This window comes from Uloborus diversus, chromosome 7 (genome assembly GCF_026930045.1).
Source record: "Uloborus diversus isolate 005 chromosome 7, Udiv.v.3.1, whole genome shotgun sequence".
In the NCBI taxonomy this organism is placed as follows: Eukaryota; Metazoa; Arthropoda; class Arachnida; order Araneae; family Uloboridae; genus Uloborus; species Uloborus diversus.
The window spans coordinates 100,157,695-100,173,374 of NC_072737.1; the positions used below are offsets into that span (position 1 = coordinate 100,157,695).

The 15,680-nt window shown below is 31.5% G+C and overlaps 1 protein-coding gene across 1 annotated transcript; it reads right to left on the reverse strand.

The window, feature by feature from the left end:
• Window positions 1-995: 995 nt before the first annotated feature.
• LOC129226567 (small nuclear ribonucleoprotein E-like) lies at window positions 996-15,398 on the reverse strand. The gene is made up of 5 exons (XM_054861184.1): window positions 15,216-15,398; window positions 14,876-14,902; window positions 13,841-13,903; window positions 9,498-9,576; window positions 996-1,167 (listed from the first exon to the last, which is right to left on the reverse strand). The coding sequence occupies exons 1-5, from the start codon at window positions 15,267-15,269 to the stop codon at window positions 1,103-1,105; spliced, it is 288 nt and encodes a 95-aa protein (XP_054717159.1). The 5' UTR covers window positions 15,270-15,398; the 3' UTR covers window positions 996-1,102.
• Window positions 15,399-15,680: the final 282 nt, after the last annotated feature.

Sequence of the window (15,680 nt, forward strand, 5' to 3'; positions counted from 1 at the left end):
GAAATTATTAAAATTCATTTTTAGAAATCCAATTGTATACAGTAAACTCCCGCTTATCCGCGAGTAGGGTGGCACGGTAACCGCGGATAATCCGAATAATTGGTAAAAAACGATATTTAGTGTATGCAATAGATAAAAATTATTAATGACACTCACACATTTCAATTAAAACTGAAAACATTACTACAATGCATCTACTAACATTGAATGTAAAATCTAAAAGCGAACACAATCATAAGTTTCAAAAAAAAAAAAAGTGAAAGGACCCACGGATAATCCGACTGCCGATAATCGGGAGTTGACTGTACTTTGCTTATCTCTAATTTCTTTGGAACTAAAATACTGAAGTGATAGCAAGATATTTTTTCTCAGTCTCCACAATTTCATCACGGAGGAAGAACTTGCACAAAAGACACCAGACAGCAAGTTAAATCACTTTGTATGAAATAGGTATTTAAATAAGTAGAAATGAAAGCATAGCACTTCGGGAAGAAAAAAAGTTTTTAAAGATTGCATGCAGGAGTAAAAGTTGCAAGAATTCCCTAAGCCAAAAATTAAAAAAAAAGAGGGGGTGGAGGGGTCCACAATTTAATTTTCAAGAAAATAAAATGATTGAATACATAGCTGCATACTTTTAAAACATTTTCCAGAAAATGTGATCATATCAAAAAAACATAAAATAAAACTAATTGTCTTACTTTAATCAAGAATAATTCCGTTATTAGCATTAAGTTATGAATAGTGGTTCTTTGTTATAAGCATACAATACACTAATCTGTCTGAATTTTCTCCATACTTATAACCCGTCTCACTCCATTTTAACTTGGATTATTCACAACTTTTTAATTTGAATCTTGCTCTTTCCGATTGCATGCACCCTGAATTGCCTAATAGAATTTATTTTCAAAGCATAATTTGATTTCTTCGAATACTTTTATAACTGTTTCAGTTTCTCTAAAATATCAATGTACTTTTCAAGAATAAATCATACTCAATACAGAATAAGAATGAGTTCTATTTATTTTCATAAAAGAGATGAAATGATATTTTTACAAGTAGGTAATTGGTTACATCTGAATAGAAATGTACAACAGGATGAAGTTTACTGAGCAGCTGTTTCAAGGCTCATCAGCAATGTTATGTTTTCTCCTTTCAGCAAGATCCGACCTGAGCACAAACAAGGATTAGAGCATTATTGCATGCATACAAATAGGTCAATAAAGTGAATGAAGCTGATTAACAATGCAAATAAAGCAAAAGGTGAACAAAATAGGATTGCACCACTAATATGACACGTGGCAGATTATCTATACTATTATAAAGAGAGAGGACGAATTTTTGTGTTTATATGTTCGAGGCAATCCCCGGAACCATTGCAACTATTTGAAAAATTCTTTTACTGTATGAAAGGTGCCTTCTTACTGAGTAACATAGGCTATAATTCGAAAAAAATCTGATAAATAGTTCTTTTTTTATTCCAATTTAGGCCCAAATTTCAGGTAAATTGCCTATTAGCTATTAAAGGGGTGAAAAATTATTTGCACATATAAATATTATATATCGTTGAAAAGGGTAGAATTTCCCGCATTCTAAGCAATTTGTTTTGATGCTTTAACTTCATTATGATGAGAGTAATTTGCGTTCTTAGCTTGAACTTTTTTAGGCTTAGCTGAAATTTAGAAGAGAAAAATAAATTCTATTCCTTTTTCCTCAATGTTTAGGTTATTTTTTGCTCCATGATGAAATGACACTTTTCTGGACTTTTGGATATTTCTGTGAAATTGCATATCAATTCAATCTTTTAACTGACAAATACTTTCGTGATATAGAACAGGGTTCATACACTTTTGATTAAAAAAAGTTCCCTGACTTTTCCAGGTTTTCCAGGTTGTTTTTTAGAAAATTCCAGGTTACTCGCTTCATTCAAAATTTAAGTTTAAATAGTAATATTTTCAAAATAATTAAAATTGTTTAAAGTAGCAATTCAGAAGAACTAAAACTTCTCCCCTTAGATTAAAAAAAAAAAAAAAAACAGAATTTTTTTTCCCTTTGTTTTGTCTGTTAAAATTTTAAGTTTTTTTTTAAACATTTTGTTCAAAATTGTTTTAATTTGTTTACTATTTGTTGAAAACAGAGTACTTTCAACTTATTTTAGCATTTCTTTGATGTCACGCGTAATATTATAGCGTTTTGCTGTAGTCCTGCAGCAACCTTTTAGCATCCACTTTTGATTTACAATACTTCCTTTTATTTTCTTATTAGTAGGTTACACAAAACATATTGAGCAAAATGCAAAGCTAAATTTCAGTATAAAATATGATTAACTTGTTGCATCGATCGGCATACATTATAATGCATAGTAACAAAAATCAACATCCGCCGATCTTTAAGCCAATGCCAATAATCTTTTTTTTTTTTTTTCACATATTAAAGGACACTTACATTAAAATTTCAAATTTTCTTTTCCAGAAAGTAATAGTCAATTTTCAAAAATTCATAACTTTTTGCACATTTAATGTTATTTTCAATAGTACACATGATATAAACATCCAATTCTGTTTCTGGAAGTTTAAGTCTACTTCCATTGTGCAAACGATCAAATATGGCGCAGGGTTCATACACTTTTGATTAAAAAAAGTTCCCTGACTTTTCCAGGTTTTCCAGGTTGTTTTTTAGAAAATTCCAGGTTACTCGCTTCATTCAAAATTTAAGTTTAAATAGTAATATTTTCAAAATAATTAAAATTGTTTAAAGTAGCAATGCAGAAGAACTAAAACTTCTCCCCTTAGATTAAAAAAAAAAAAAAAAACAGAATTTTTTTTCCCTTTGTTTTGTCTGTTAAAATTTTAAGTTTTTTTTTAAACATTTTGTTCAAAATTGTTTTAATTTGTTTACTATTTGTTGAAAACAGAGTACTTTCAACTTATTTTAGCATTTCTTTGATGTCACGCGTAATATTATAGCGTTTTGCTGTAGTCCTGCAGCAACCTTTTAGCATCCACTTTTGATTTACAATACTTCCTTTTATTTTCTTATTAGTAGGTTACACAAAACATATTGAGCAAAATGCAAAGCTAAATTTCAGTATAAAATATGATTAACTTGTTGCATCGATCGGCATACATTATAATGCATAGTAACAAAAATCAACATCCGCCGATCTTTAAGCCAATGCCAATAATCTTTTTTTTTTTTTTCACATATTAAAGGACACTTACATTAAAATTTCAAATTTTCTTTTCCAGAAAGTAATAGTCAATTTTCAAAAATTCATAACTTTTTGCACATTTAATGTTATTTTCAATAGTACACATGATATAAACATCCAATTCTGTTTCTGGAAGTTTAAGTCTACTTCCATTGTGCAAACGATCAAATATGGCGACAAAGTGAAAAATTTAAAATAATAAGTAGATTTTTGGATTTGTAGCATAAAAGTAGTAATAAATAGCTAATAATCCTTAAAAAACTACAATAAAAGCAAAATAGTCAGTATTTAGCACAAAAGAGTCTAAATCAATTAAAACAAAAAAAATGTTACGAAGATTAAATTTTGCATTTTCCCAGAAAATAATTACAAATTATCCGGAAAAAAAGGCACAATTTGTGTTGTTTTCAATAGTTTGCATTGCAATCAACATCCAATGCCGTTTTCGGGAACTTAGGCACTTAAAAAGTCGTGTGTACTTCCATCTTGGGAATGACCAAATATGGCGACTACGCCCAAAAATAAGAAATAACTTTTTTAATTTGTCGCATGAAGACTATTAAAAAATAATAAATCTTCATGAAACTACAATTCATTGAAAAATTTTTATCACATTTGCGTCCGAGGCAGTGAGGATCGATAAGATTAAGTTTTAAGAACAAAATTTTTCATTTCTCAAGAAAATTATTTTAAATAATAATAATAACAGAAAAACAATTTGCAGACCATTTTCTGTTATTTTCATCAGTTTTCAATTAAAGAAAACAACCAATTCTGCTTTTTTTTAGAAACTTAGGCATTTTAGGATCGTATCTACTTCTATCTTGTGAGTGACCAAAGATGGCGACTACGTTTCACACGTAGCTGAAATGATTTTCCGATCAAAGAAGAAAAAAAAACGACTTTTCCCGATCGACCCTCCCATCTACAGGTTGTGCTTCCGAAGCAGTAAATTGTCTTCTCAACTGTTCTTGGGAACTACTGAGAGCCAAAAATGGCGGCTGCTGAAGATTTTTTGGATCGCCACTTTTTTCATTGCTTTAAAATTGTTACAATTTTTTTTTAAATACATCGATAAAAATGAAGATTAGATCTCATAAAACCAAATTCCCTGGGAAAAAATTGGGAAAAGAAAAATTTTGGGGACACATTTGGAAAATTCCCTGACATTTTTGACTATGTCATTTTCCATGATAATTCCAAGTTTTCCCGGAGCGTACGAACCCTGAACCGAATAGAATGTTGTGGCAACCCATCTAAAACTTTAGGCAGTAGAAAGAAATGCGTTCCCCTCACTGACTCCATGTAAGAAAATCTTCGCTCTTTTGGCGCATTTTTCGTTGTGAAAAAAAAACGTTCCTTTTTCGATCGCAGTTTTTAAGTGCCAGCGTCGGTTTAGATAAAAATTTACAATTTTTTTTTGTGAAATCACAATAAAAACGAAGACTAGATCTCATAATACTTAATTCCTTGTGAAAAAAATGGAAAAAAAATTTTTGATGGACAAAATTTGAAAACTCCCTGACTTTTCCCTGACATTTTTGACAGTGTCATTTTCCCTGACAATTCCCGGTTTTCCCGGAATTCCCGGAGCGTACGAACCCTGATGGCGACAAAGTGAAAAATTTAAAATAATAAGTAGATTTTTGGATTTGTAGCATAAAAGTAGTAATAAATAGCTAATAATCCTTAAAAAACTACAATAAAAGCAAAATAGTCAGTATTTAGCACATAAGAGTCTAAATCAATTAAAACAAAAAAAATGTTACGAAGATTAAATTTTGCATTTTTCCAGAAAATAATTACAAATTATCCGGAAAAAAAGGCACAATTTGTGTTGTTTTCAATAGTTTGCATTGCAATCAACATCCAATGCCGTTTTCGGGAACTTAGGCACTTAAAAAGTCGTGTGTACTTCCATCTTGGGAATGACCAAATATGGCGACTACGCCCAAAAATAAGAAATAACTTTTTTAATTTGTCGCATGAAGACTATTAAAAAATAATAAATCTTCATGAAACTACAATTCATTGAAAAATTTTTATCACATTTGCGTCCGAGGCAGTGAGGATCGATAAGATTAAGTTTTAAGAACAAAATTTTTCATTTCTCAAGAAAATTATTTTAAATAATAATAATAACAGAAAAACAATTTGCAGACCATTTTCTGTTATTTTCATCAGTTTTCAATTAAAGAAAACAACCAATTCTGCTTTTTTTTAGAAACTTAGGCATTTTAGGATCGTATCTACTTCTATCTTGTGAGTGACCAAAGATGGCGACTACGTTTCACACGTAGCTGAAATGATTTTCCGATCAAAGAAGAAAAAAAAACGACTTTTCCCGATCGACCCTCCCATCTACAGGTTGTGCTTCCGAAGCAGTAAATTGTCTTCTCAACTGTTCTTGGGAACTACTGAGAGCCAAAAATGGCGGCTGCTGAAGATTTTTTGGATCGCCACTTTTTTCATTGCTTTAAAATTGTTACAATTTTTTTTTAAATACATCGATAAAAATGAAGATTAGATCTCATAAAACCAAATTCCCTGGGAAAAAATTGGGAAAAGAAAAATTTTGGGGACACATTTGGAAAATTCCCTGACATTTTTGACTATGTCATTTTCCATGATAATTCCAAGTTTTCCCGGAGCGTACGAACCCTGAACCGAATAGAATGTTGTGGCAACCCATCTAAAACTTTAGGCAGTAGAAAGAAATGCGTTCCCCTCACTGACTCCATGTAAGAAAATCTTCGCTCTTTTGGCGCATTTTTCGTTGTGAAAAAAAAACGTTCCTTTTTCGATCGCAGTTTTTAAGTGCCAGCGTCGGTTTAGATAAAAATTTACAATTTTTTTTTGTGAAATCACAATAAAAACGAAGACTAGATCTCATAATACTTAATTCCTTGTGAAAAAAATGGAAAAAAAATTTTTGATGGACAAAATTTGAAAACTCCCTGACTTTTCCCTGACATTTTTGACAGTGTCATTTTCCCTGACAATTCCCGGTTTTCCCGGAATTCCCGGAGCGTACGAACCCTGTAGAAGTAACAATAAGAAACTGTTATTTTAAATAATTTTTCATGCACTAGGTTGACAAATTCAAGTTTATGCGTTTTGATGGAATAACTCAGGGTTGCCACGGGAGTTCAAGAATGAAATTCCCTGACATTTCCAGGTGGTTTTGAGAAAAATTCCAGGTTATCGATCTCCACCTTCATTTTGCAACATAAATATATACATCTCAAATTTTGATAAAACTTACCTCATTTTCAAACTTTACAAACAATGGTTACCAAATTTAATTTACTCAAGCTGAAATAATCAAAAATATGTACTAAGGGTGGTTTAAATGTTTCTTTCTCTCAGGTCGAGTCCAAGACACCCCTTATCTTTTTTAAACTTACTAATAGTATTGTGCTGTAAAAGTTTTAGCTTCTTACTCAAATTTTAAGAGGTTGTTCAATGATCCCTTAATTTAACATTAGCCCTAGAATAAAAAAAAGTCAAATTTAGAAACATTTAATTTCCCCAGCTGTTTTTTTTATGTAAGTAATTATTTTATTGCAATGAATATGCATATAACTCGCGTAGATTATAGTGTGTAACATTGTTTTTTCAGTTCAATGTATTTTTTTTAACCCGTCCCCATACTTATGAAGTTTGGGGAGGGGGCCGAGCACTGGCTTTCAGTTAGAATAGGAAGTTAAAATTCTTCCAGTATTTTACTATCCACAAGTCTAAAAACATTGAGTGGTGTCCTGTTTTCTAGGAAAAACCTTTCTTTTAAGTGTATTTTTGAACTACCCTAATGTACTAACACAAGTGAAGCAAATCACTGTAATAAAGAATTAATGTAAATGTAGCATATCTAATTTTCAATAGTGAGGAGCCACTGCCTTACATCAAGTGAAAGAACTGCGAAATTAACAATTGTGACATCTGTATCACAAAAATAAAGTTAATTGCTAAAATAATCTGAACTAAAAAAATATGAAACCTAAAATTTTTCAACTATTGCCTTCCACCCCTCCAATCCATTACAATTCACAGCGCTTTCAGACTTTGGCCTGTAAAAAAATCATGCATCTTTTAGCTTCACATATTTCCCCTGTTTGTTGCTCATAAAACAAGGGTGCCCCCCCCCCCCCCGCAAGTTCAATGGCACAACCCTCCCCCAATATTTTTGAACGCATTAGCGCTTTTTTATTTTTAACCCTCTATTTTTATTTATTTTTTTTACCTATTTATTTATTTTTAATTATTATTGTTTTGAAAGAAAAGTGTGCTCGCTCCTCCGCAATAAAATACACACACAGATGAAAATAATAAAGTAGTGCCTCGGTAGCGCAGTTGGCAGCTTGTCAGTCTTATAATAAAGTAAAATAATATGAGTAAATAATTTCAATAAAAATGAAGTAAAATAAATAATTAAAAAATCCCCCCTCCCCCAAAAAAAATTCTGATGGCGCAACTTGAGCCATAATCACTCCTGCGGGCACCCTGTCATAAAGTTAAATTTTGAGCAAAGATCAGAAACTTCTCTGATGTGCAGATTTTTTTTTAATCGGATTTCTTTTATTTTGAAAGAAAGAAGCGCATTGAAAGTCTTTAAAGATCATTACTAAAATACTAAAAGATTATGATACTTCTGTAAAAAAGAAACTTTCTAAGTTTAAAATTGTCTAATGAACTAAATTTACTGAACAAAATTGTTTAGAAGAACACTATTTCATTAATCAATTTGAAGAAATAACATAAAATATGAAAAGATTATTGCAGCTCATTAAGAACATCAGTCGCACTCGCAGACAAAACAATGTGCTGTGTATCATAACAACTTCACAACTGCTGACATAAACAAGCAGCGTTTAAAAAGAACCCACTCAAACTAGGAAGAAAGGAACCTTCTGTGCATGTCTGCCGCCGACTGCTATGACTGCTATGGCGCTGCCGCACGCACGTGCCAATAGCAGAGAGTTGATAAAAAGAACTGCAGGGGGAAGAAGAGGGGAGTGACAAAAGGAGGAATGGGAACGGCAGCAAAAAAAACCAAGGTTGAAAGATTTTTTTTTTTTTTTTTTTTTGACGTCAAGACCGCGGGCAGCGCTAAGAACGATCAAGATCGATCGGAAATATGCAAATTTTCATTTTCCCTGACATTCCCCTGATTTTCGGCAATTTTCATTTTTCCTGACAATTCCAGGTTTTCCCGGTGCGTGGCAACCCTGTAACTGCGCTGGAGTGGCTTTTAAAGTCCATTCATTGCTATAAAAAAAACACCCATATTTTTAATTAAGTTAAAAATTGTTGACTTTCACTTATATGACACTACTGTTGTTGTTTACGTGTCCATGTTTAATAACCATGGAAGGATTGAGGGGCATTGCCTCGAGATTTTGGACTTTTTCGAGAGAATTTTGATGGACAGGTGTAATCTTTATATCAGGATTTTTCTTAAAATTACATTATGGGCTATGTTTGGAGCTTAGACAAAATTATGTTTCCACATTTTAACTAATGAAACAAGATCTTTCTTTTTATTTCGGAGTGGAAAGGGAAATTTACACTTGCTCTAAGAGTTTTTTTTATTCAGTTTTATAGCACGAGCAGAGCCGTTTGGGTACTCCTAGTTTATATATAAAATAGACTTTTACCATTCGACCAATTTTCACTGATTCAAGCAACTTAATGAGCACAAGCTTGACGCTAGCAAGTGCCCAAAAACATGATTTTGAACTAAGCAGAATTAAATTTTCTGGGTAGGAGCGGGGGCGGGGGGATTTTTAATAATTACTGGAGAAGCTCCACAACAAATGTAAATTTTTCGGGGTTCTTTAAATCAGAAAGGAATGGGCCCCGACTGTTGATCCTTTTATTCTGCTTTTGAATTTATGATTTGCCTTATTTGTGTACGGTTATAAAACTATTTCAACGGTGTAGTTATTCAGTAGTACTTAATAACATTCTAAACTACTGGATTTATACATCTTTCTTTTTAATTTTTTACGCAGTCTGGTTTTTTGTTTTTATTTAATAATTTTTTTATTTGTAATTATTCTTTACTGTTGCTCTGTAAAATTTTTTAGCATTAGAATTAGTTTTGCTTAAATAAGTCAATTACATAATTTGTATTATGCTATTTTTCTTGCCCCTTGCAGTAAATGAGTCTCCCAAAAATTTTGTCTTTTTCTATAGTTTCTAGTCACACGGTTTACTGGCAGGACATAATTTTTCATACAAGTTACTTTTTATTATACATAAAAGATAAAAAATAAAGTACACAAACCAAGGGCTTTTCTTGTATTGGTCTTCATATTAAGCTCTTCTGCTTCGTCCAATACAATATTCATATATTCATCAAATCCCTAGTAAAAACAATACTTTTTTAATTTGAAGAAAAATGAAAATGCTTTTGAATAAAATTTTTTTGCAGATGTCCTATTTTTAGTCATTTGTCATTTTTTGTCTGTTTCGATTTAGGAAAGCCTTAAATTTAAAAAAGCTAATCAAAAAGAATACCTTTTTGAAATTATTTTTTTCATTTTCAAATGAATGCAATATTTAAAGAATTAATAATAAATTATTAAATATTACAATACAAATACGTTATGTGAAGTTAGCAGAATTAAATTTGGTTTTATTAATTACAGTAGACCCTGTAGACCTTACCCTTACAGCAGTAAATTAGTCAGTTATAGGAGTTAGGTTCCATAGGTTAAAAAATAATTTCTTGATAAAATAAATATATGAGGGTCATTCTGTGTCAAATTATCACATAAGCCAAATGTTTTTATAAACTTAAGCATTTATAAAAATAAAAATATATGATGTGGACACCACACCACTTCCTTTTACCTCTATTAAATAATAGATGTTCTTAATAACTCAAAAGAATGGGTGAGTGTACTTAACGCATGTTAAAAGCAATATATCTTGACTCTTTTCGAAATGGTAGTCACAAAAAAGGAAACAAATTCGAAAATTTCTAAAAACTTTTCTTTTCAAACCATAAAAAATCGCTGTAGTAGCATTTTGATTGCTTTAACAGCAACAGTACAAAATGATGATTGATGGCAGCAGTACAAAAATGGCTTTGTCAGAAACCTCAATTTTTTGTTTGAATTTCCTCCCTTTTTGAACCCAAAATTGGAAAATTTCAATCAGTTTTAAAATAGTCCACCAATTTCTTTAATTTTCCCTGAGGGGTTTTAAATATCCGCAACAAAATTTTGTGACTGCAAAATCTAAGTTTAGATGATCAATTACAACCCATAGATAGATATTTCGTTATACAGTAAAACCTCTATATATTGAAGTAGCAAAAATTCCTGGGGAAAAATTCAATGTATAGAAATTTTGCGACATCGAAACAATCTTACGTTTATTATAAAAAATTCCTAAAACATTAAAAATTAAAGCTAATGTTTTCATACGAAACTCAATTTCTAATTTATACAAACATTGGATTAAATGAAAGTTAATACAGTGAAACCTCCGAATAACGGACAGTCAAGGGACCAGAAGTTTTGTCCATTATTGGAAGATGTCCGCTATTAGGAGGAACTACTTAATTAACCTTTTTCAAAATGGGCTGTTGTTCCCTTTGTAGAACACAATCGAAACAATTGCGAAAGGTTTACTACATTTTACGTCAAGTGTAATTAATCTGTTTTTTTTTTTTTTTAATAAAGGTATACCGACTGCACACTCTTGTCTTAAAAAGCACTTAATCAATTTAAGTAATCGGTTAAAACAGTTTGACATCTCTTTTTTGCATTACAAGCCTGTTTCTCAATATATTTAAATCATTTACCTTAGCAAGTCCTTCAATGTCCCCTTTGCTCAGGAAAAAGTTTTTTAATTCTTCACTGTATTTCAGTGCTTCCGAAAAGTCTCTAATTGTGCACAGTTTTCTAATTTCGTCTTTATCTTTTAAAATTTCGCTGATTTGAGTTTTTCCAACTTGAAAACGATCGGCAAAACAATGCACATTTTTTTTTTCTTTTTCGGCAACATCCAAAACATTAATTTTTTCTTTCAATGTCACTCTTTCTTTTAGTTGCCATTTTAAAACTCAAATAATATTGTCACACAAAAAAACATAAACACACCTTTAGGAAAGTTTGAAACTGCAAAGCTACGATTGCTGCATGAAAATTAGGTTTGCTTGCCTCTCGCTTCATCTCAGGGTATGAAAATCCCATTACCAACGGCGGCGGCGGTGATTCAGCGGAGCAACACTCCCCCCCCACACATTTTTTATGGTTAATTTATTTATTTTATCTCGAGTATAACTATTGAAAGTTGGCAATATGACCTTGAATATGGACAAATCTGTTTCATGTCTAAAAATTAAACAACCCAACGAAACTACGGCGCCATAAAGTCGACTACTACCGGCGCCGATCTGCTCAATTGCATCTCCCGAGAGCCCCAGTTAGAAAAAGCGTCCAGTTTCCTCTTTTTTATCTTAACTTTTAAATAGTTATTGTGTACAAAATTCATTAAAATCTTAAGAAAAACATGCGTTAATTGTTAGACTGACATCAGTTTTCACTTATCTGCTTCAATACTCTCAAAACTAGCCGTTACAAAATTATGACTTTTATTTTCTTTTTCATTTTTTGCTGCCCGCAAAAAGTACTATGCCTTTTACTTTTTTTTTCTGCCCCCAACTTTTAAGCCCCAATCACTGCCTCTGCCCATTACCACCCTTTTAATTCCAAGAAACAGTGATAAGGAAATGACGGGGGTCGGGGGGGGGGGGGAATATCAGTTGTGGAGGATGAAAAGCTTTGTAAAGCAAGCAGTTACTAAGATATTCTGTGAAAAGAAAAAAAAAACAGAAGTGCTACGATTGCAAGGGAAATTTTTTGTGAAATAACTGTCCGTTATTCAGAGTGAATTACATGGAATGGCCTATATTGAGGGACTGGGACTTGCAAAAAGTCCATTAATTAGAGGTGTCCGTTAAGGGAGGTTTCACTGTAATTAAAAAATGAAACATTTACTGAGCACTGCATAGTTTCTAAAAAAAACCAACCATAACACCATGCCTTTTCATGTTTTGAGCGCAAGTTTTCTGTACGTTTCAGTATTTATTACGGCTCGCTAATTTCTCATAATAGCAGGCACTCTGCTTGCGGAAATACTATATTTACCAGAGGTAACATTTTTACGCCTTCTTCATTCTTCGGCAATTCATCTTGATCTGCAACATTAGGGGTTTTCCTTTTGACAATGTAATTGAGAGAAGCGTAAACAATCAATCTACTTACATTGAACGATTTTCACTGTAGCAAAAAAGACTAGGGATGATAATCAACACTTAAAGCTGATTTCACTGTATTACTGCTTGCAACTAAGATTTGAAATAAACTTGAGGGAATTTAAGAAATCCAGAACGTAACGACATATCTACACACCCCTCGCCTTAACTCCAGATTCCTTGTTAGTTTCGTAGTAACCTTTAGCAAACATAATTTTCTCCCCTAACCTTCATTATTTATGAGAAGAACCGTCTAAAGTAGAAAAAAAAAATCTACGAATGTCTCGAGAAAGACAATTTTTCCATGTAATGGACATGTAAGTGTGCTGGAATTTCGATGTATGGAGGTTCGACTGTATTTCAAAAATTTTATAACTCATGCCAGAAAAGGTTAACTGAATTTAGATTTTTAGACATTTTTCTACACAAATAAAGTATGATGAACATAATGAATTGGGTACTTTTCAGTGGTATTTCACTTGGTGCATTTTAAATCTCAGTAAATCGTACCCATGCTAAGGATATTACATTGATCAACCATTTTTCAAATATTTTAAGAACAATTGAATGAATTTCAAAAGAAATCAAGCATTACAATTAGCTTTTAAAACTTGTTCAAGCATATAAAAATGAATCACAGTTCTTTAACAATTGCATTTGTTCTTCGTAGATTGAAGCAATGTGGGGATCACTATTTACAGAAAGATTCATGATGAACTATTTGTAACATGAAAAAATGCTACGATGCGCTAAAAAATCTAGTACATAAATATTATACTATAGGGTGACATCAATAAAACTCAAAAAAACATAAAACAGTTAAAATGTTTTTAGTCTATAAATCTTCATTTTATATGCATGTCTCCAAGCATTTCATTTGACTTTTCCATTGAGTTTAATTTTTATCGTAATACATAATAGTGTAATCATGCCCAATAGCTTATTCACACTGTTAAATTTTATTACTTTTAAGTAAATTATGTTCTAAATTGGTTAAACCAATTTGTAATCAATTTTTTTTTTTTTTTTTGGATTCACTAAATTCTAGAGTTAACAACTATTCAATTTAAATTAAATGATTAATTCATAATATATAATGTATTACAATTATATACTAATTTTATTACACTATAACAATAAAATTTATGTATGGATAATTAATATATATGGATTTTTTATTTTGTCCTGTTTCTTCCGGCGTCCTGGACTTTTTACAAAAAAGTGTACAAAATACCAACCCTGATTAATGGAGTATATAAAATTTGGATTCCTCGACAAAGTCCCCTCCCAATACATTTTTTCAATTATAAATTTCATGAAAGTGCTCACATTGAGAATGTTAAATATTTCAGTATACTTACAATAATACAACCTTCAATCCTTGAAGTGACGTTTTCATAAAGCCAAACTTGGATTCTTGTTTTCTGTAATAAATTCAATGTAATTATTTTACAATAAGTTGGAAAAAATCATGTTGACACTTAATTATTTTCCCCTTAGTCCATATATAATAAACAGAGTGTCCAAAAAGTACTTGACACATTTTAAAAATTCTCAGAGAAACATATTGTTATGTAAGAATATGAGATTTGCATCAATACTTCACAGGTTTAGGAATATTTTATGACTTTGTAAAAAAAAGAAAAGTCATAAGCAATCTCTGTATCATCACAATAAGAAAAACAAGAAAGCTTTTTCCTTACCAGAGTTCCAAGTGTGTACAATTTGTAGACATGGCATGAAATTCAATACCGTTTAGATATGGTTCAAGTAGCATACAGTGAACGCAATGAACTGTAGTAACAAAAGGTATTGCTTTCTGCTGAATAAAATAATTATACTGTGCATGATATTTGTTTTTTTTTAAGTGTGATGACACAGCAGCTCCTTATACAGTGAAATTTCGGTACCCTAAGGGAAGATGATAATATGTTGACTTAAGCAGATGTCAACTTAATGAGGTTCCATTATCTCAATTTTTCCTGAGTTTTGGTATCACTTTTGGAAATAATGTTGGTAGCAAAAATAGGACTAGAATAGGAACTTATAGGGGTTCCTGCAAATATGTTAAGTTATGAGAGGTTTTTGTCCATAAAAATTAGCATGGGGCTAACCATAGGAAAAAATAACTTTCATTTGAATCTTTCAACGCAGTAATTTTATTGAGATTACTGTGCGTCTTACAAAATACATGGAACAATGTACGTTACAAAACATTTAAGTGTTTTGTTAACAATAATTAGTTCCATAAATCCATTTTTACCAAGTCACTTATCACCAGGTTTGGCACAAATGAAAGAAAATAAAAAAGGTAAACAGGCCTCCCTTCCAAGCGGTCATAATGAAATCATGATCATGATACAATGGCAGAAAATGAAGTGGAAATAGATACTTACATTTTGCAAAAACCTAAAAATCAAATTCTAAATAGAGTTAAGAAAAAATGAAAAATTTCAGAATCCAGTTTATATTTACAAAAGTAATGTTTTTTTTTTTTTTTTTGAAAAAGTTTGATAGTAAGTTCTAACTGGCAAAGACAAAACAGAAGCACATAATAGAAATGTTACTAGAAAAACTACTTTTAATCTAGAAATCAGTTCAAAACATTTAGTTTTAAGTGGTGCAAAATAGTTAATAAAATTTTCCACAGATAAATAAGAATTTTCGACAACTAACTAATGATTAACTATCAAACTATTAAGTCCTTAGTTATGCGATGGTATTATAAAAGGATACAATAGGCTGCACCATAACCTTCTGAACTTTCTGTCCTCCTTTAAATGTCGACATTTTGGTCGAAACGAAATCAAAATCTACAAATTAATATTAGCTCTTAGCAATTACTAACGCCGGCAAAACACAACGTTTCGACAAAACGGGACAGAACTACAACAGAAGTCGCAAAAAGGCGCAGGTCGCAAATTGATGCCAACTAATTGTAATATTTGTGTACAAAGGTTGCATTCGACGAAACTCACCGGTCGACCGGTAAGTAACTGGTAACTAACCGAATCGTTCTATGATCAACCGGTTACCACAGTTACCAGGGGTTGTCATTCTAAGCAGTTGATTGGTTGATTGGAGCACGTGATCATTAGCACGCCATATTAATAAGCGTTTTCTGACGCTTGCGATGCGGTGTCACTGGTGCAACCGTTTCTTGTTTCCGAACGTACTCAAATTTAAGTCACTAAACTGTAT